Here is a 22,144-nt window from a genome sequence, read left to right on the forward strand (position 1 = left end):
GCCCAGAGGAGGGTGCCCGCCATTTGTCACATCTACCCGAGCTCGGGCTATGCCCACTGGCCTTGAACCGGCTTCGGCTTTGAGCTGTTCTCGGCCACACTCCAGTGCTGTGGTATGACCCTTAGCACCCTGGAGCCTCAGTCTCTCATCTGTACAATGGGGATAAAAATGAGTATAAAAGGCTTTGGGCAGAACTGGACATAGGGCCTGTCCAAACTGGAGGCTATGGACTCCCCTTGAGAACCCTGTGGCTGGTGGACAAGGACCCCTCAGCCTAACGGTCAGTGGGGGCTGCCCGGGCAGGCAGTCTCACCCCATTCCTTTTTAAGTATGCACCTGGTGCCCAGTCTCCGGTTAGACACTGAGGAACCCTCGGGGAGGGAGCTGGTGAGGACGGGCACAGGCTGCAATCCTGACTGCTCCGCTTGGGATCTAGCTCCCTGCTAACGCGCCTGGAGAGCTGCGGGTGACGGACCGCAAGCGCCCGAGTTCCTGCATCCACCTGGGCCACTCGGACAGAGTTCAGGCTTCCTGGCCTCGGCCCGGGGCAGCTCTGGCTGTCGGGACCATTTAGGGAGTGAAACAGTGAATTAAAGATTTCTCTCTCTCTGTGACTCTTTCAAATAAAATAAAATCTTTAGATAAATAAATAAAATGCAGGCTCAGGATGGGCATGTGGCTGAGCACCTGCTGGGCTGGGCAGGGGACCTTATTCCTTACCGAGGGCCTGGGTTCGAGCCTCAGGTGCCTGCTAATGTACACCCGGGGAGGCGGCGATGATAGCTCCAGGACTTGGGCCTCAGCCACCCCCACGGAGACCCGGCTGGAGTTAGTTCCTAGCTCCTGGTTTCAGCCTGGCCCAGCCGGGGCCACGGTAGGCATTGCGGGTGTGAACTGCAGGGTGGAAAATCTGTTTCTCAAAAACGAACTCCCCACTTGAAATGTAGGCTCTGCTCTGGGGTCTACGGGCCCTGAGTCGGAGATGGTGGAGTGGTGGAGATGGCGCCCCTGGGCCTTCCTTCTGTTGCCGGCTGCCTCCACTGTTGGTCTGGCCTGAGTCCTCTCCCTGCATCTTCTCCTGGACCTGGTTACGTCTGGGAACAACTGGCTGACCCGGGGCTGAGAACTTGGGGGAAGGAGAGCACTGAAAGGTGGGTGGGGGGTTGATAACGCGGGGCCAAGAGGTCCCAGCCCAGGCCTGTTAGTTGCTAATGGCTCGACAGGAACATTTCTCAGCCTATTTCCTCATCTGTGAAATGGGACAAGAGTGCCTGCCCCAAAAGCTGTGGGGAGATGAGGGACAACACGTGTCAAGGCCCCGGGACAAAGCCCCACACAGGAGCAGGGCAGATAGGAGCCCCACCCCCAGCCCAGGCAAACTCTTCCGAGCCTGCACCCGGCCAGGGTCACGGTCTCCAGGAGCTGGGGTAGGCCCAGGTCAGGCTCACCACTGAGGTCAGGTCCACGTTCTCCATCCTCCTGTCCTGGAGCAGCACGGGCTGCAGGCCTGCGACACGGAGCTGCACGGAGGACGTGCGGTACACGAAGCTCAGCAGCCAGTCCCCCCTGCAGGTGAGCAGAGGGCAGTGAGGTCAGCCCCAGGACGGCTCGGGCCCGCCCGCCCCCTGGGGAGCCTGGGGCATCTGCAGGGCCCCAGACAACACATGGGGGGGGGCAGCAGATGAGATCTGCCAGCTCAAGTGCCAGGCACGTTGCCCAGGGGTTTGCCCGGGTTCCACAGGAGCGCCAGGAGGCTGGCCGTGCGTTTCCCTCCCTGCTGGGTCCTTACACTTGCACCTGGGTCTGGAATGCAATGGAGGCATATCGACGAGATGAAAGACTGTGCATGGATTCAGTGCTCCCCAGATGGGCACGGGCTCAGGACAGCTGCTCTGGGGAGGGAGAGGGGACTGGCCTGGGGCTCCCTGGGAAAGGAAGGGCTGGAAGGAACCTCATGTGCCACTCTGCTGGCCCCGAGTGTCCCTTCCGTAAGGGACAATGAGGAGCGCAGCTGCTTACCCCAGGGTGCCCCCAGCTTTGTGAGAGGCCCACAGAAGTGACTGCATTTGGAAAAGCTTTGCTCACACACGTGACGGTTTTATAAATGGACTCGGCTCAGGCCTGAACCCTCGCCCGTCCCACCCTAGAGGAGTTTCCCAGAGATTCCAAGGCTGTTCATGGGGTGGGGTCCGAGTACCCCAAACCTGGCTGGGGTCTCCTGGGCTGGAGGCACCTGCAGCTGCTGTTGGGTGTCTGTGTTCCCTCTGCTTCCTTTCCTAACTGACACATGGCTCGGGCTCTCCTAACATCAGTACTAACCAAGCTTATCCACTTCGCAATAGAGCAGAGGGGTTAGTAACACGGTGCTGTGATCAGTAAGACTGCACACGTGCGATTCTAATGCCCTCCCTTATGCAAAGTAGCCCTGATCCATGGGCCACACGCCTGGGTCCAGTGATCCACGCATGACTGCTGTCATTCCCGGGCACCTGTGATGTGCCAGTCCCTCTCCCATTGCATTTCATCTTTAGGAACCCCACACAGGAGGGGCCATTATTCCCATTCTATAGGCAGAGAGACTGAGAGCCAGGGAAGTTGTTGGTCCACAGCCACCCAGGAGCCGTGATTTTAAGCCAGGATTGTCTGGCAGCAAAATCTTTGTCCATTCTTCCACCTTTTGTTCTTGTTCAAAGGCTCCTTCATTAAAAACATCAGAGTAACAGCTCTGTGGCGCTCTGCTCCCATCTGCCCACTATGCAGCTCCCTACAGTTCTTCTAGGCCTTTCTATAGGTATGACCAGATACCCGCGTGCACACACGTTTTATGCCAATAGACAGATACATGTGTGCAAACATTTTTCTCTTCTAAATGGATCACGCTATTAACTGTTACACTGGCTTTTTCCCCTTCATGACTCCCTCTTTATGGTCACCTAGGCTGTTCACAATTTTTAATCATAATGAAGCTACAGCGACCCCCTGTGTACATGCATGCATCCTGTAGAGTTGAATCCTGAAAGTCAAAAGGTGTCGAGTCAGCAGAGAGGCGCTTCACAAATCCTGACAGAGGCACTGGCACTATGGCACGGTGGGAAAAACGGTGGCTGCAACGCCTGTGTGCCGGTTTGAATCCTGGCTGCTTCACTTCTGACCCAACTCCCTGCTAATGTGTCTGGAAAAGCAGTAGAGGATGGCCCACGTGTTTGGGCCTCTACACGCAGGTGGGAGACCTGGAAGAAGCTCCAAGGTCCTGGCGTCAGCCTGGTCCAGCCCTGGCCATTGTGGCCATTTGGGGGAATAAATCCGTGGATGGAAGATCTTGCTCTCTCAATTCTGACTTTTCAAATCAATCAACAAATCTTAACAATTTTTGATAGGTATTGTCAAGTGTTTTGCAAAGCAGTTGCTAAACCCAGCTGCCACTGGGTGGATGACACAGCCTGTTCTCCCATATCTTCCCCAACGCGGAATGCTGTTCATGTTTGTCCAGGTCTGATCATTGGGTCGGCAGCAAACAGGGACTCAGATTCCAGCCTGAATCCTGACGGGGTTGGACCATGCAGAGAGGAGAGGGGCCTTCCATCTGTGAGGTCACGCTCCAAATGCAACAGCTGGTACCGGGCCAGGCTGCAGCCGGCCGCCTGTAACTCTCCAGGCCTCCCACATGGGTGGAACAGCCCATCTCCTGCTGCTTTCCCAGGCGGTTAGCAGGGAGCTGGATCAGAAGTGGAGCAACTGGGACTTCACTGGCACAGCCTTGCAAGCAGCAGCTTAACTCACTGAGCCACAAGGCTGGCCCCTAGATTGGATTTTTTAAATTACTGATTTGCATGGACTGTTTATCTTTGCTTTTCTGCACCACATCCTGATCCCAAGAACTCAGGGCAGGTTTGATGGTGTCGCAGGCATGGGCTGAACCCCTGGGTCCTGCTCCAGGCCCTGCACCTGTGGCTAAAACCCATTGTCAGCTCTGAGCTCCTTGGCTAGTGGATCGCTGCTGTGGGCTCAGTCATCACAATCATGAAGATTTCTAAAATCAATTCCACTTCGCTTCGGGTGCCTGAGCTTGGATTGAAATCAATGCTAAGCAGCCTCATCTGGAGGCCCACTAACTGCCAGCAGGAGGAGGAAGCCAACAGCAAAATGTCATCTGGGCTGCTGGGTGCTTCCATTGGATCCAAAGTGCAGCGCACTCCTGCCAGACCCCAGCACACGCTCCTGTGTGCACTGGGGAAGTGTGGCAGAAGCTCCGGGCGGACCTGCCCAACTAGCGCAGGTGTTACGGCCTGGGGCTGAGCCAGGCTCCAGGACAGTGCTCTCGCTGTGACACTGGAGAAGGGGACAGTTTCTTTGTGGGCAGGTGGCCTGACCTGAGCTTCAGTGCTCTCATCCATGAAATGGGATTAATGATCCTGACCCCTAGGGCTGGTGGGGGTGGGGAGAGTGCTTAACAAAGATGGGGTCTGAATCCAGTGCTTCTTGCTGTGAATTGGATGTGGCCTGCCTCCCACAAGGCCCACCTGGTTGCAGGTGGTGTGGCCTGGGCCGGTCCTTGCCCGTGGCAGGTCTCACTGGCCCGTTAGGTTGTTGCAGAAGCCCGGTTCTGACGCAGGGTCACTTTCTGACTTCCAGTATGGACACGAGCTCCTCCTCCTGCAGCTGTTCCTGGCTCCTGCTGGGGTGCGGAGGGTTGGGGAGCTGGAAGGGGTCTGTCACCACAGGCAGCAGTGTACTGCCTGGATGTGTAGCCGCTGAAACTGTGAACTGGATAACTCCCCTTCCTGGCCTGGCCCCAGGGGCTGGCTCCGACGCTGACCGGTACACTTCCTGTGTGTCCTCCTCCATATCACAGCCAGTGCCCTGCTGGGTCTGGGGAGCCGTGTCCCCATCAGACATGCACTCCTGTCCTCTGGCCACCTCTGGACTCTCGGGGCTAGCCCAGGGGTCTCGGCACACGCTCTGCTGGGTACTGTTTCGGTACTCTTAACCTCAGCTGAGCCTCTTCCTGCTCCTGTTCTGAACGAAATTCCTTAGGACCAGGATTCCAGCACTTCTCTCTTCCCCTGTATCTGCCCCCGCCCCCAGTCCCCAGTGCTCTCACCTGACGGCCCCTCCCCGGCTTCAGCTGTGGCCCAGGAGCTGGCGAGCTACCAGGCCCTTGTTCCAGGCGTGCTTCCTCCTTTGCCACTACTATCCCAAAGCACCTGCTGTTTCCCAAGTCCTTCCTCCACATATAAAAAAAAGATCAGGGTCCGGCAGCGTGGCCTAGTGGCTAAAGTCCTCACCTTGAACGCCCCAGGATCCCATACAGGTGCCGGTTCTAATCCCAGCTGCTCCACTTCCCATCCAGCTCCCTGCTTGTGGCCTGGGAAAGCAGTCGAGGACGGCCCAAAGCTTTGGGACCCTGCACCCGCATGGGAGACCTGGAAGAGGCTCCTGGATCCTGGCTTCGGATCGGCATAGCATCGGCTGTTGCGCTCACTTGGGGAGTGAATCATCGGATGGAAGATTTTCCTTTCTGTCTCTCCTCCTCTCTGTATATTTGACTTTCCAATAAATTAATAAATCTTTAAAAAAAAAGAGAGATCTATTCATTTGAAAGGTAGTTATGGGAAGAGGGGTGGGAGGCAGAGAGAGAGAGCATGAATCATCCATCTACTGGTTCACTCCCCAAGTGGCCCCAATACTCCGGGCCGGGCCAGGCTGAAGCCAGGAACCAAGAGCTTTTTCTGGGTCTCTCATGTGGGTGAGAAGCCCAAGCACTTGAGCCATCTTCTGCTGCTTCCCCAGCACATGGCGCAGTGGCTCAACAGGCTAATCCTTCACTTGCAAGTGCTGGCAACCCATGTGGGTGCCAGTTTGTGTCCCAGCTGTTTCGCTTTCAATCCAGCTCTCTAATTATGGCATGGAAAGCAGCGGAGGGTGGTCCAAATCCTTGGGACTGTATCCCCATGTGGGAGACCTGGAAGAAATTCCTGGCTCCTAGCTTCGGATCAGCTTGTGGACATTTTGGCAGTGAAACAGTGAATGGAAGATTTTTCTGTAAAAAAAAAAAATCTGCCTTTCCAATAAAAATAAATACATCTTGTATATATAAATGCAAAGAAAGAGCAGCCGGACTCAGACTGGTACCATGGAGGATGCTGGTGCTGCAGGCGCTGACTCCCCACTAGGCCGCAGAGCCGGCTCACATCTGGTTCCTGATGGTGATTTTGAAGGCTGTGTTAACAGACCCACTCCATTTCCACCAAAGCTTTGAAGTCATTCCCTCCTTTCTCTTTGTTGTCATCCTATAAAGAATCACCTAGCCTTTTAAAATTCCAGACATGACCTTCAGGCCTGGGCTTACAGCATCCCATTTGCTAGGGGGTGGGGGCTGGGTCTGTGCGCGCTGTGATCCGCAAACAACAGGGCCTCAGAAGCCGCTGCGCTTTGGATTTTTGCAGAGATGTATCCGGCACTCAGCCTGTGTTTCACACAGTGTCCCTGCGAGGTCTGGGGTGGTGTCCCTGGCCCCCAGCCCAGGGGCAGAGCGGAGAGGTCAGGCCCACTGCTGCCCTCCTTTGGGTCAGGGCGTGTTTGCCACTGAACGCACACCTGCCCACCTTGGGCTTTCAGAGCTGCGGGGGGTCTGGTGTCACCAGGAAGCTCTCGAGCGCCTGGCTGGGGTCACCTGTCATCCTGCCTGCTCCGCTGCTGGACGCTGGGTCTCAGGAGGCTGGGATGGGGCACCGCCCTCCAGGGCTTCCGCACCATGGTGCCTGGCATGAGCTTGGTGTGAAGTGGTAAGCATCCCAAGGGAGCGACAAGGAATAAATAAATAAAGCAGCAAAGGGTGCCAGGCCCCGTCAGTCACAGAACACGTATGTCACACGTCTCTACCCATGTGACTACTGCCACAACCCCTCAGAGTTGAAGGGGAAGCAGCCAGCTGAAGGCACAGGCTATGGGACACTGACCCTGGGCCTCTGCCGCATCGATTGCTGACCGTGGGGCATCTTCTCAGGTCTGCCAGCTGCTCAGCGGCGGCCTCATCCTCCTCCTTTCTCCGAATCAGAGCCGTGCACTTGGCCGAGATTCCACAAATCCCTTCTCCCAAATGCCACATAGCTGTCAGCCTTGGTCTCATTCCTGTGGGGGTCTGTCACTCCATCTGTGACAGGGCTGTTGCCCCATCCTGTTCGAGCACAGGGCTGACAACTCAACCTAGGCCCCAGCATTCCAAGAGCCCCTTTTAGGTCCCCATCTTTGTCTCCCAGTCTCAAATACTACCCGTCAAATGTGCCACCTGTCCACCCACCTCCAGCACCCTGTAAGCTGCTGGTTCAAGGCCTGACAATCATCCCAGACGGTGGGGCGTCTCCCGGGTCACAGCACCCATCCCAGCCAGTGGGGCGCCTCCCGGTCACAGCACCCATCCCAGACAGTGGGGCGCCTCCCGGGTCACAGCACCCATCCCAGACGGGGGGGCACCTCCCGGGTCACAGCACCCATCCCAGACGGGGGGGCACCTCCCGGGTCACAGCACCCATCCCAGATGGGGGGGGGCACCTCCCGGTCACAGCACCCATCCCAGACAGTGGGGCGCCTCCCGGGTCACAGCACCCATCCAGGATCTTGCCCCTGACATGGCCAGTGCTTGGCATCTTTTTGGACAGGGCTTCAAGCACACATGCTGGGGCAGTGGCACCACCCCCCGCACGAGGCAGGCACTCACCTGCAGTAGCCATTGACGATCCTCCCGGCCACCACCTTCCGGAAAGGCTCCCAGTGCCGGGCTTCCCCTTCCACGGGCGCCCCCAGCAGGACCACATCCTCGATGATCCCTTGGCAATCTGGTGGGAGACCCCAAAAAGACTGTCAGTGTCCTGGCCTCAGGGAGTTTTGGCTGAGACTTTGCAAGAACGGTAAGGGAGATGAATGTCACACATGGACACAGGAACATGGACACAGACACAGGAGTGTGGGCACACAGGCACATGAACACACATGTATGCTGCGCATTGCCGGGGTTTCCGCTCACTGAGCCCCAGCCTACGTGCCTGAGCTAGTCCCGTAAGCACCCCTGTCCCCACGCAGAGCTAAGGAAATCAAAGACCTGGACAAGGTGGCATGGCTGGCAATGGCGCCCTTGGCACTGAGCTCTCTTCTGCCTCTGATGGTCAGGGTAGGCATTCGGCTAAGCAGTTAAGGTCCCTGCAGCCCACATCAGACAGCCTGGGTTTGAGTCCCGGCTCTGATTCTTCTCTTGTTCATGCACAGCCTGGGAGGCAGTGATGCTGGCTCCAGCAGCTGGGTCCCTGCACTCTCACGGAGTTTCCGAGCCACTAGAGGTGAAGCAGTGGATGGAGGCACTCTGTCTCTTTTCGTCCCCAGGGAGGTGGTAGCTGCAAGGAAGCTGAGGTCTCTGCTGGAAGGTGCTGACGCCGCCTTCCGTTTCCCTGGCCCCCATTGTCACCTCCCCCTGTAAGGGACGCGGCAGGGGGGAGGCTGTGGCAGGGCTGTCGTTGGAAGGGCCCTTAGAAACCAGTGAGATTTCACTCCAGCTTCTTTCCCTGGTGGGTTAGAGAACAGGCTCAGAGGGGGGCTGGGGTTTGCCTAGTCATACAGAAGAGAGCCGACAATCCTCAGGGTTGTTCTCTCTGCTGCTTGTGGTAACGATACGCACGCTGGTAGCAGGAGGGTCCTCGCTGCCCCCAGGGTGTGGACCCCGAGACCAGCGGTGCCCTCTGGCCTGCCTCCCTGGGGAGCCCTGCCTCCCCGAGGAGCTGCGGTTCAGCTTTGCGGCTCAAGCCTGGAGGGCAGGGACCCCTTGTGGCCAATGGCAGTAACAACAGCATTCCTGAGCAGCCGTGGGGCTCAAAGAAAAGCTGACTGTGGCCACTGCCTGTGATCTTGACCTGGGTCTAGGCATGCAGCCTGGCGTGCACCCAAGCAAGTCAGGAAGGGCAGAGAGCTGGAACTGCATTTCCCATTCTGCAGCTGCCAGCAAGACCCCTCCCTGTCAGTCTCAGACCACTGCCACGCTGCGACATGCTCCAGCGTTTTAAAGGTTCTTTGCACAGTAGCCAACCTCCATGCAGGCTGCACGGCAGGCACCTGTCATTCACACAGGCAGAAAAAACATTTCTTTCCAATACTGCCTTTTTAGTCCTTTAAAGATGATTTATTTATTCATTTGAAAGGTTGAGTTACATAGAGAAAAAGAGCGATCTTTCATTCATTGGTTCACTCCCCAAATGGCCTCAATAACAAATAATGGATAATAAATAATAAATGGCCAGAGCCAGGAGACTGGAACTTTATCCAGGTCTCCCGTGCAGGTGCAGGGGTCCAAACACTTGGGCCATCCTCTGTTGCTTCCCTAGGTATCAGCAGGGAGCTAGATCAGAAGTGGAGCAGCTGGGACTTGAATGGGTGTCCAAATTGAGACTATCCAAACCTGCTAAAATCTTGGCCAGGAGAACCACACTTTCAAACGTGGCAGCATGGCAGCCTCGCCATTTCCTGATTGGTTGAGACACCGTCAATGGGAAAGGTCTTCCCCACAGGTTCCCAGCCAGACAAGGAGTGAGGGAATGCTCAGAAACCCAGGACCCTTCCTAAAACCCTCTGTCCTTCCAAGAGGCACTCCATCTCCTGGGTCCCTCCTGGGGGGCACGTTCCCTCCTTCTTCCTTTCCTGACTTTTTATTTCTGTACTAAGGTGAGAGGAGAATACCGAACTTGGCCAGTAACAGAATCGGGATGTCAGCGCTGCAGGTTGATGGTGTCACACAACCCAGACCCCAGCCCCCGGGCTATCTTCACACTGCTAGGCAATCGTTTCTTCTCTGACCCGGGTTTGTGGCCACTGTCCCCCTCTGCCGGTGGCCCAGTGGCTGCATCGCCTCAGCACTGCCGGACCAGCCAAGGTGGCTGCAGCTGCTTCTCTGTCCTTCCATCTCCGCCACCTGCATGTCGCCACGCTGCCCATCCTCACCCCAGACCGCCACGCAGTCTCCTGCACTCCGTGGATGAGTGGAATCAGTGGACACTGATGGGAGAAGTCTCTCTCTCTTTCAGGTCAATCAACCAACCTTCAGATTTTGGAAAATTTTGTTGCAGAGGTAGAGGGATCGGAAGAGACAGAAATGTCCCATTTGTTGCTCGTCCTTCGCAGGGAGTGCAGTCCTGTTTGCTCGTGGGAGACAGGAGCCTCCCAGGTTGTGCCTCTGCAGAAGCTGAGTCGGGACTGAAGGCAGGATACTCTGACGGGGATGCAGAGCTCTCCATCAGCATCTAGATCCCCAGATAAAGGCCTGCCATGGTTTTTACGTGTGAATTGTGGCAAAAATACGCATGCCATTCCTGCTCTCCTCAGTAACTTATCCATGCCAATGTGGAGAAACCCTCATCTATCAGAAAGCTGCTCCCATGTCTCCAGCTCCCTGTGCTTCTCCTGGGCTCCTGGGAGAGTGGGGGCTACGTCCCCAGGCATGTCCAGTAGGACCTCCTCGGCTTCCACCCATGCCTACCTCCCGCCCCAGGGGACTGGGCACGGCTTCCTTCCAGGAGCCAATTTCAGCTTGCACGCTAGCCTTGGTTTTAAAAGTTGGGTTTAAGAGCTGAGTTTTTGCAAAACTGGACTTGCTTCAGAGTCACCGAGCAGGCCCAATGACTTGAGAGTGTCCCAGGGGGCTCCTTCTGGCACAGGTTGGAGGAGGGGAGACTGGCTACTGGAAGAGCTCCCTGAGCCCTACCCCTGTCACTGTGCCCTGTCCAAGATGGCGAGCTTCCTCGGGGTGAGGCCAGGCCTTCAGAGCTTGTGGCTGTCTGCAGCCTCCAGTGAGAGGCAGATGGCTGCCCTGGCACTGGGCAACCCCAGGCACTTCCACATGTCCATCACGTTGTTGCCAGTAATGAGATGCTCCCGGGCTGCCAGAGACCAAAGCAGCTGAAGTTAGCGCAGCAGAAAGGACAGATTTCCTGCCTCCTGGCAGGGGCTCGTGTGCAGCGAGAGATAAGGCGGGATGCCAAGGAGGGATTATCTTCTGACTGCAGGCTCAGGACAGACTTTGGAGAAATGATAAGTGTGTCTAACACCCACACAACGCAGCATGGACACACACACACACACACACGTGTGCATGCCATGGCACAGGGAGAGGTCACAGAAGCACAGAGGGGCTGCGGGGGGGGAGGGAAGCTCTGACTGCGCCCTGGGGTCCCTGGAGCTGGGGAGGGGTGCGGGCATGAGGAGCTTACAGCGGCCCACGCGGAGGTCTGGGATTACTCTTGCGGGGCACAGCAAAGCCTGCACTTCTCCGTGACTTCCGTTGTTTTCATGTGGCCACGCAGAACGACAGGTCCCTTCCTGGCTTCCTGGGACTCGGCCTGGCATCTCCTTATTCCCCCTCAGGCACAGAAGCCTGATCCGCTGATACGATCAGAGCCAAGGGGCGTCTGGTACGGAGAGAGCAGGCAATAGTCTGTCCTGCAAGTGAGCTACTGCCCGGTGACAGCACAGACATGGTTCGGGGGCCAGGGTGAGCAGCGCCGTGACATGCTGCCTCTGATCTTACAGGTGGCACGGGCGAGCAGAGCTGCTAGCTCCAGAGGGCAGGGAGTGGCACTGGAGAGCGACCCTTCTGCAGAGCAGCTTTCAAGACAAAGCTCTCACGTCATGCTCTGTAACCCTCTCCTCTGTCCATCCGTTCATCACTGCAATGCACCCTGCGACGCATGCACCTGCTATTCCACTCACTCCTCTCAGGGACCCCTGGAGGCAAGCATGACTGACGGCTCCCCTTCAGTCAAGGCCCTGCCTCAGAGACACTGAGCGACCTGCCTAGGGCCGCACTGTAAGGGCCAGAGTAGAACTTGGCAAATCCCTACACACCCCCTCCTGCTCTCCAGTTGTATCTTCCTTTGTGATTAAAAAAAAAAAAATCTACAAACACACTTCTTACTCGCCCTTTAAAATATAAACCTAGAGGGACAGAGCTACAGAGACACAAGGACACAGTCATCCCTGGCTGTCCCGTGGGGCGGAAGGGGCTCACACACTCGCAGTCTTCGGCCGCTTTCCCAGGTGCAGGAGCAGGGAGGGAGCTGAAGCAGAAACCAGGATTGGAACTAGTGCTCCCACATGCAATGTTAGTGTCATAAGGGCGGCCTTACTCGCAACGCCTGCTACATTGTATTATCACTTTTCTTTATGACAAGCTACACTGAGTTTCCATCTCAGGGTGGGATGGGGAAGGGCTGTGGGTGGCTGGCCTGGTGGTTCGGCTCTGACTCCTGGCTCTAGCTTCCTGCTAATGCAGTAGTGATGGCTCAAGTCACCCACCTGGGGGTGGAGATGCCTTCCTGGTTCTCCTGGCCTTGGCCCCAGCCCAGTATGGCTGTGGTAAGCATCAAGGGAGGGGATGAAAGCTCTCTCCCCACCTCTTAAATAAGTGAACAAATACATAAAAGAAGCCTCTGCTCAGGTCCATGGTCCTGCCTGATCTGGATCAGGGGTGCTGCTGGTTCCTGACCCTCGGGCCTCCTGCCTGCCTGGCCGCCTGTCGGGGATTGCCTGTTCTTCTCCCAGAAGCCTGCCTCCCCTTTGCTGCTCAGCTCTCAGTGTCTAGGCCCCAGGAATGTAGTATGTGGGACTTAGGCTGCTATTTCATTTCCTTAACCAGGCTTAGGGCCTTCAAGGACAGCGATCCTGTCTCCAGAGGCAGTCTAAGAGAAGGGGTAGTGGGGAGTGGTTCAGCGTTATAGGACTATCTTGATTAGAGTCCCAGCTTTGCTCATCACTGGCTGTCCATCTGTGGACAGGATACCTAGTGTCCCTGGGCTGGCATTCTCCATCTTTAAAAAAGGAAGATGAAACGCCAGTTTCCACGTTTCCTTGCAAGGTGCCAGGGAAGGAGACAGAGATAGATTCAGTTCCTGCAGGGCACATGAAGCATCTCTTCCCACATCTGGGTTATTTTAACACTTAGCACAGAGTAAATTGTGGGTCGACAGTTGTATGCTCCATTATTCAGGGAATTATGGCAAGAAAAAAGTCTGTTCAAAAGCAAAAGAGTCACTTTTTTCCATGAATGGTTGGCTGGACCCATGGTTGTGCGATGATCAGAGTACCTAGGCCACCCATGGGGGAGACCCAGATGTAGCTCCTGGCTCCTGGCTTTGGCCTTGCCAAACCTGGCTGTTGTGGCCATTTGGGGGCGTAAAACAGTAGATGGGAGATTCTTCCCTTTCTCTGTAACTCTCCCTTTTAAATAACTAATTTTTAAAATTATTACTTTTTTAGAAGGCAGAACAGGGGGAGAAGAAGAAGAAGAGAGAGACAGACAGAGAGAAGAAACAGAGATCTTTTATCCACTGTTTCATTCCCCAAATAGCTGCAACAGCTAGAGCTGGGCCAGGCTTCAGCCAGGAACGGAAGTACGCCCAGGGTGTGTGTGGGTGGCAGGGCTCAAGCACTTGGGCTGTCCTGCATTCCCAGGCCATCAGCAGGGAGCTGGAACAGCCAGAACGTGACACACATTTGTGCCCATATGGAATGTTGGTGCTTCAGGAGGAGGCCTAACCTACTACGCCATGGTGCTGGCCCCCAAATAGTAATCTTGTTAAAAAGCAGGTAGACACCTGTTATGCTTATGGCTAGGCACGCCTGGTGGAGGTCTTTAGGTCGGACTTAGCCTAGGTGGTCAATCTGAAGCTTGCTTATACAATCTGAGAGAGCTTCCTGCATGTCTCGCTCTGCCTCCTGGCTCACCATGTGATGGTCCCCCTGCAACCTGCTCCACCATTGCAGATTCCAGACTGTTGGGGCCACCAGATCTGGTACTGTAAGCCTCCAAAATAAAACCTTTCCTTGTGGGAGAAGTCAACATTTGGTTGTTTATCCAAGTAATATGGTTGGCTCTGAGCACACAGCCAGGTTACAGAGCCTAACAGGTTGCATGCACTTGAAAGTTCTTGGGCAAACAGCAAGCTAGTGGCCAAAACAGTTGAAGCAAGTGCTGGGAAGATTGCCATCCCATAGGAATCAGACAGCAAGGAACAGTGTGCAGTAACTGACCCTGGGCATGCTGGCTCACCAGGCGCCCGAACCTGTGAGACCGTTGGTAAAGTCTCGCTTCTGCTGCACCTCCTGCGTCTGACCCATCCTCTGAGTGGACGGGTGTGGCTGCTCCTCACGCTGCCCTGGACTCTCAGTCTTGTAGTTCAAGTGACACAGGGCGAGCTGAGCCAGGTGCCCGGGGAGTGCTCAGCAGCGCCTGGGCTTGAGCTCGGGTTTCTGGACTCTATGTCCATGGCTCCTTCTTTCGCATCAGTCATAGCTGGTTGCCGCTGTCACTTGTTTCTAGAAGGCACTGGGCAAAGTAGCTAAAGGGAGCCAGCTGACAGATGGTGAAGGGTCAGGGAGTGGGGCTGACTGAATCAGTGGGACCCCAGTGCCAAGGACAGAGGCCAAGCAGACTTTAATCTTCAGAGGTGACACATTGGCCAGCAGCCCCGACTGCTGCCTTACCTGTTGCCTGGCAGGGCTACCAGCAGAGACACTATGCCTCACTTTGAATTAATTCCCTTGAGATCCTTTTGGAACGAACAGGAGAATAAATGCATAAATAAATTGAGGCAGTGACTGACTTCTGCAGCCGTTTCCAGGCGCAGCCAGCTGCTCTGAGTCGGTTTGAATTGAGCTTGTTTTCCAACTACATTATCTTCAAAACTCTCTTAAAAAAGGATGGGCATGATAATAAAGACCCATTATTATCTGGGGTCCAGAGACTCCCAGGGCCTACCCAGAGAGTGGCTCCTCCTGGCAGCCGGCTCCTGGACTGCCCCTACGTCTGCCATCTGCTGGGCTGGAGATACTCCTGGCAGGAGAGTCAGTTCCTTCCAAGCTCTATCCATGCCCTTGGCTGAGACACAGAGGGTCCCTGGGGCACAGGGGGACAGGGACTGCTTATCTCTGGGAACCCTGGCTATGTTCTCCTCCTGCCCACATGGCACATCATTAGCAGGTGCACAATATGCCTGGGTTTTGAGTGGGTAGAACTGCTGTATTTGCTGATCAAACATGCCTGCTGGGGGAGGGGCATGCTATGGCATAGTAGGCCTCCACCTGTGGTACCGGGATCCTACATGGGTGTTTCACTTCCGATCTGGCTCCCTAACGGCCTGGAAAAGCAGTGGAAAATGGCCCAAATCCTTGGGTCTCTGCATCTACGGGGGAGACTTGGAAGAGACTCCTGGATCCTGGCTTTGGATCAGCTCAGCTCTGGCCTTTGGGAGCGTCTGGGGAGTGAACCAGCACTGTTTCTCCTCTCTTTGTTTAATTCTGCCTTTCCAAATAAATAAATAAATAAAATACATATTATTCAAAAAAGAAAAACATGCCTGCCGGAGATAAAGTGGTTTAAGTGCAGCTAGGCGCTGGGAGCCTTGGACAACACTTCAGGCAGCTGGCCCTGTGGGCTGTGACGTCCACTTTGCCAAAGCAGCTCAAGCCTTTCCTGACCCAAAGGCCTCTGTGGGTAGCACTCATAGCTGTTGGATCACACATGCTGGGTACCTCCCCTGTGCCAAGGCCTGAGTCAGGAGCTGGTGCCACACATGTGACCCTGCCCTGACCTGACCACCCCTTATTGGGGAGGGAGACCTGTGAGGGGGTGGTGGCAGGGAGGTGGCTGGACATAGCAGGTGACCCAGCTGCAGGGGACCATGTAGGGGATGCAGTCCAGCCCCCAGCCCTGACTTTAGCTGTCTCTGTCTCACTGTCTGAAACTCCGCAGGATGGCTTGAATAACACTGCATGAGGGGTGGGGAGAAGTGGAGCTCATTACTCAGTGACCATGAGGCCTGGGCACGCGCCCGTGCCAAACGTGAAGGACAAAACTAAGCCACGCTCTGCCCTCTGGGACACAACCATGGGGCCACCGTCTGATCCTCCAGCATGTGAGATGGCACTGCCTACCCTTGGTGCCTGCAGTGACGGCATGGGGAAGGGCCGGCTTCTCTCCCAGAACTCGTGACGGCTCAGTGACCTTGGCCATCACGAGGGTGTGTTTCCCCTCCAAGTTCCTGAGGTGTGAACACGATTATGTGAGACAAAGTGTCCAGTTGTACCTGGGGCAGAACTAGTGCCCAGTAGCTACACCACTTTTTAATTTTTTTAAAGAGGAGAGAGACAGAGGCAGAGGAAGAGAGAACTTCTATTTTCTGATCCATGTCCCAAATGCCTGCCAAGAGTCTGGGCGGATGAAGTCCCAGCTGGGCGAGGCCTCTCACGTTGGGAACAGGGCGCCACCTGCTTGTACCATGACCTGCTGCCTTCCAGGGTCTGTGTTAGCGGGAAGCTAGTGTCACAGAGCTTGGCCCTGAGCCCAGGAGCTGGGGCATGGCACATGGGCATCCCAGGCAGGGTCCCGACTGATGGGTCAGACGTTCGTCCCCACCCAAGTGCATTCTGGATCCGTGGTTGGCTGAATCCTGAATGCAGAACCCGGACACGGAGGGACAACTGCACACATGCGCCTATCTATCAAAAATTATCTTCATTTTATTTGAAAGGTAGAAAGATACAGAGAGCTCTTCCACCTGCTGGTTCACTCCCCACTGCCTGCAACAGCTGGGGCTGGGCCGGGCTGAGCTCAGAAGCTGGGAACTCTGTGTCCAACCACACGGACGGCAGCCAGCCCAGCACGTGAGCCAGTGTCTGCTGCCTCCCACGTGTAGGCAGGAGCCCAGGGAGCTGGACTGGACACGGAGGGACATGGGTGTCCCATGCAGGCCTTGCCCTGTCCATGTTTTCATTTGTTCTGCCTCGCAGGGCTTGTGGGTGAGAAAGCATTTTGGTGAGGAAGGGTCGGCTCTGATTCATGCCCCCTGGCCCGTGCCCCCAGTGGCTGCCAGGTAGGCTGCGTGGGGCATTCTTGACTCTGGGATTCTAATTTTTGTTGCAGGTGGGTGGTGCTTTGTTTTCACCGCTCCCCTCCCCCCATTTCCAGGAACCACTAGGAGTCACCCTTTCCCCACATCCTCTTATTCCCTGGAAAGAGAAAGGAAAATCAGGGATAGAAATGGCTCTGGGCCCAGCGCCATGGCCTAGTGGCTAAAGTCCTCACCTTGAATGTGCCGGGATCCCATATGGGCGCTGGTTCTAATCACGGCAACGCCACTTCCCATCCAGCTCCCTGCTTGTGGCCTGGGAAAGCAGTTGAGGACGGCCCAAAGCTTTGGGACCCTGCACCCGCGTGGGAGACCGGGAAGAAATTCCTGGCTCCTGGTTCCAGATCGGCACAGCACCGGCCGTTGCACTCACTTGGGGAGTGAATCATCAGACGGAAGATCTTCCTCTCTGTCTCTCCTCCTCTCTGTATATCTGACTTTGTAATAAAAATAAATAAATCTTAAAAAAAAAAAAAGAAGTAGCTCTGAGTTTGGGCATCAGAAAGCTCTTCCTTCTGCCCAGAGTGGGAAGGGTTAAGCTGAACACAGCCTTGTCCACCTGCAGGGGAGGAGCCTTCTGTCCCCACAGACAGCTGAGCCACTGAAGTGTGCACGGCTGCAAGTCACATTCAGCCTGAGCCAAGGCGGCCCTCTGGGTGCTCCTGGCCAAGGTCAGGGCAGGCGATGACCAGTCGTCCCAGCTCCCCCTGGCTGTGACGGTGGGGCTGGTGGTGATGTGTGTGTGATGTTATTGCATAAAGGGAGGGGAACCTACCCAGCCCCTTCAGAAGAAAGGCTGCTGTTCTGAGCTCCTTGTCCGGAATTCCTCCTTCTGAAGGTGTGACCAGAGGGGGACAGAGCCAGGTGCACTCCTGAACACCGGGTTCCTGTTCATGGCAGAGTCGCGCTATTAAATTCCTGCTATTCAAGGGGCAGAATGTGGCCTGGCTGTCCAGAGGCCTGCGTCCCAGAAGGGGGTGACTGGGTGTGATGCCTGCCTCTGTGGCCAAGTGTCCAGCCTCCTGCTGGGGTAGACCCTGAGGGGCAGAGCTGATTGCTCTCTCGGGGGGGGGGGGCCCTGGCACCTGCGGGGAGACCTGGATTCAGCTGGGAAGTGAGACAGAGGATGGCAGTGCGCTCTCTTTCTATCTTTGCCCCTCAAAAAAAACGAAGCTATTACTGGGAAAGCCTCAGATTCTAGTTTTTTTAAAAGCAAGCTGTTAGAGAGGTCTTACAAGCAGGCACAGCATGGAAACGCACTGGGAGAGCTGCTGGAGTGGGACAGCAGTGACCTGGGCAGGTGGTCTGCAGCTCAGCGGATGTCCCACCACCTGCTGGCCACGGGGTCTGGGTGAATTACATGAGCTCTGTGTTCCGGTTTACTCAGCTGTAAAATGCGCATGATAATGGCTTTTACATCACAGAATTGAAAAATGATGTGAGATGAGATGAGGAAAACAGCGCCCCCAAATTCTGAAGCCTATGAGAGTGTTTTTCATAATACGTGTTCTCCATGAACTCAAAAAAAAAAAAACCCCCACAAAAAACCCAGTTCATTTATTTACTTATTTGAGAGGTGAGGGTGCTGTGTGTGTGTGCATGTGTCTGTGGGTGTGTGCACACGGGGGGAGGCTCCAGGCCGCCCAGGAACACTCCCTCCTGCTCTCCCTGTGTAAAATCACTCCTCTATTCACACATGCCACCTCAGTCTTTCCCTCAGGGCTATACCACAGGTTCCTCCAACCCACATTGTGCCAGCCTCTCCCCCTGATCCTACTGGGGGCCCTGCCATCCTTGCCCCATTCCTGCCATCCTTGCCCCATCCCTGCCATCACTGGAGACTTGGGCCACCTGCAGAGGACAGCACAGTGGTTGGGAGGGCGAATCCCCTGGGGTTGGAATCCTGGCTGCTCAGGCACTTAGGATCCACTCAGCCTCAGTATTTCCAACTGGGAAGTGGGGAGAGGAGCAGCTCCTGCTTCCAGGAAGAAGCGGCTATGGAGGAATGAGGTCCAGCACCATTGGCAGGTCCAGTCCTGGGCTGGGGTGCCCGCACCTGGCTATGGCCACATCAGCACCTGCTGACTGCTTAGCCCAAAGTCACTCCTATGTCTTCCCGAACACTCAAAACGTGCTCGCACCAGGCTGATGTGGAACCACAGTCTAATGTGGATGCACAGCTCACCAGCTCCCTGCACACAGCAGGGCCTCAGACTGGTGTTCAGAGAGGAAGCTGTCCCCCTACTTGGTGGTTGGTGCTTTTCCTGATGGTCCTTTATGCTCAGTGCACACAGCCCCACCTTCATCTGAAGGAGCTGAGGCTTAGAGAGGGTGAGTGACTGGCCCAAGGTCCCATAGCTCCTCAGTGGCAAAGCCAGGAGCCAAATCCAGATCTGTCTAACATCAAAAGCCAAGTTCTTGACCACGAACCAAAGATCCAAGAGCAGGAGGGGTGACTGGTAAAGATGGCAGAAAGATGCCACCTATAAGACAACTGCGGAAAGCTGTGGCACATCCAGGGCCATGATGCCCTGCCAGTGAGGGGCACCTGCCTCCCCCTTTCCTCTTTCCAGTTTCCAGCCTCACACTGGGCAGGAAGCTGATCCGTAGCTTCTCTCCTGGTGACTGTGGCCAAATGGATCATGGAAATGAACTTGGCTGGTTTAGAACGGGAAGTGAAGACTCGGTTTGTGTTAGTGACCTTGAAGTGAACCTGTAATTCCTGCTATCTGGAGGTACAGACATGCCTTCTCCTCCCTTAACAAGACTCTCCCGGGCAGGTGGTTTGTGTGGTCAGGGGCAAAAGGGACTGGGGACAGCAGCAACACGACAGCATGGGGCACAGTGACTTTTCAAAGACCTTCCCCCAACCTGGGGAGCAGGGTCAGATGGCACCAGCCACAGCCAGACTGATGGCTAGGCAGAGGTGCTGAGGCCAACCTGGGCTGCCAAGAGGCCCAGCCCTGACTGCAGCGGCATGGGAGAGCCCAGGCAAGACAGAAGCATTAGCTCTCCATCACAGAACCGTGAGCCACAGGCATTGCTCTCTTAGCCACCAAGTTTGGAGAGGTGGTTTTGCAGCAACAGATAATGAAGGCAGAATGTGGACGAACATGATGCAAGCCCTGGTCTGCTGTGGGTACAGCCTGGCTGCCTTGGCTCGGGCACTCTGGTGAGCTACTCTGAGTGTGCCTTGGGAACCTGACCTGGTGCCCCTTCAACCCTCACCAGCACAAACACATACGGAACAGATCTGAGCCAAACTCACAGCCTAGAATCACGCCCAGCAACCGTGCAGTTAGAACAGCCCGCTTTGCTCAGCTGTGCTGTAGCTAGCTACAATTCCTGCATTGAGCCCTTCGGGCGGGGTGGGGGGGCTCTAACCCTCTGTGCCTGGGTGCTTTGTTATGTAACATCACCATAGCCAGAGCTGACTGCTACACTCAGCCTGTCTCGGTAACCCCGACAGTTACGGAGGTCCTGTGTCCTGCTGTTTTTCCTGAACCCCTCAAGTTTACAGGTGCAGATCTCAGAGTAGCAGGAGCATGGGCAATAGTCAGAGCCTGGGGCACCGAGTCACATCAGGGATGCTGAGCTCAGCAGACCCCAGCCTGCAGGAGGGAAGAACTGAGGTGGTGGGGGGCTGGATATGTGGGTTCCCCTCAGTGGGCCAAGGGGTCCCAGGTAATTATCTGGAGCAGGTTGCTGGAGTGGTCTCAGGAGAGGGAAGCTCCACGCTCACCGTAGCAGAAACTCACCTGGTCCCAACTGCACCTCTGCTTCCATGGTGATTGTTGCCTGACTTCTGACACTGGCCTGGATTTTTCTTGTGAACCTGACCCTGAGCTGCTTTCCTGGGCCTCCCGAATGGGGTAGAGGTGCTTCCCGCTGCGTGGTGTCCCCTCACACTGCGTGGTGTCCCCTCACACTGCGTGGTGTCCCCCATGCTGCATGGCGTCCCCTCACTGATCATGGACAGAGCCAGGAGAAGGAGGCTAGTGACAGGAGAGAGACAGTGACGGTGAGCGAGCGAGCAGGGGATGCACAGAGAGGGTATACACAGGAGCACAGCCCTTCCACAGTCAATGCCAAGGATGTAGGTATACCTGCCTGGTGACCAGGCAACTGCTCTTGTCCTCAGGCCACGGCAAGGCGGGGAGTCACTTTAGCAAGGGTTGAAGCTCTAGGCTCTGCACCCTCTTGGAACTGCCAGGCTAAAATAAGAGCAGAAGCCCCACCCACCTGTGTTGCTAAGTGTTCAGGATCTGTTAGTGGCCCCTGTTCCCACTCCTCTGTACTGTCAGCAGGGGCCGCACAGCCCGTCTTTGCTGTCAGCAGGGGCCGCACTGCCCATCTGTACTGTCAGCAGGGGCCGCACTGCCCGTCTGTGCTGTCAGCAGGGGCCGCACTGCCCGTCTGTGCTGTCAGCAGGGGCCGCACTGCCCGTCTGTGCTGTCAGCAGGGGCTGCACTGCCCGTCTGTGCTGTCAGCAGGGGCACACTGCCCATCTGTGCTGTCAGCAGTAGGTGCACTGCCCATCTGGCTGCAGGAGGACAGGATAGCCTTGGATAAGCAGAAGCTGCTGAGTGACCACCACCAGTGATGCTTTGGAGATTTGCAAAAAGATCCCTGGGACCCCTTCCTGCAATCAGCTGCCCCCTTGGGAGGGCACCACCGTCTCTGCTGGTGGAGAGACAGGGGCTGGAGTCTCTAGTGAGAATGGTGCCGACACTCCAGCCCTGCTCCTACCCGTTACGGTGCCCTGGCTCATGGGTTTCTCCCAGCTCCTTCTAAGCCCGAGGCCACTGTGCTCTACCAGGAGGGAGGGTGGTCCCTGTTCCCTAATCAGGTGTGTACCCCAAATGCTCTGCCTCTCCCTTCTCCAGCCAGCCCCTCCTGCAGCCACCTCTGCTGAGATGTATTGGAGTCAGCATCTGACCCCACACGGGGTCCGGAGCCATGGCCCTTGGGCTTTCTGCTGTCTCAGTGCAGCTCACCCCCACCCCAAATATACGCCCACTCTGTGCACGAGGGCTCCTTTGGGGAAAGGGTCTATGCACAAGTGACTAAGGATCTTGAGTGAAATCCTACCAGATCAGGGTGGGCCCTAAATCCAGTGGCACTGTGCTTACGAGAGAAGAGAAAGGAAGACGTGGAGGACCAGGCCACACTTGTGGTGACGGTGGTAGACATCACAGTGAGGA

General features: G+C 55.9%; 1 protein-coding gene across 2 annotated transcripts in view; it reads right to left on the bottom strand.

Annotated features, from left to right (window-relative positions):
- Positions 1-22,144, bottom strand: part of TMCO4 (transmembrane and coiled-coil domains 4) — a 78,705-nt gene that overhangs the window by 1,583 nt on the left and 54,978 nt on the right. For both annotated transcript variants that reach the window (XM_040988013.1, XM_040988014.1), the window contains exons 14-15: positions 7,718-7,835; positions 1,449-1,566 (exon numbers count right to left, since the gene is read on the bottom strand). In XM_040988013.1, the coding sequence (XP_040843947.1) occupies positions 1,449-1,566; positions 7,718-7,835 (236 nt within the window). The remainder of the gene's footprint in view (positions 1-1,448; positions 1,567-7,717; positions 7,836-22,144) is intronic.

The sequence above is a fragment of the Ochotona curzoniae genome, unplaced genomic scaffold (genome assembly GCF_017591425.1).
Source record: "Ochotona curzoniae isolate NIBS_2020 unplaced genomic scaffold, NIBS_Ocur_1.0 contig_4792, whole genome shotgun sequence".
NCBI lineage: Eukaryota > Metazoa > Chordata > Mammalia > Lagomorpha > Ochotonidae > Ochotona > Ochotona curzoniae.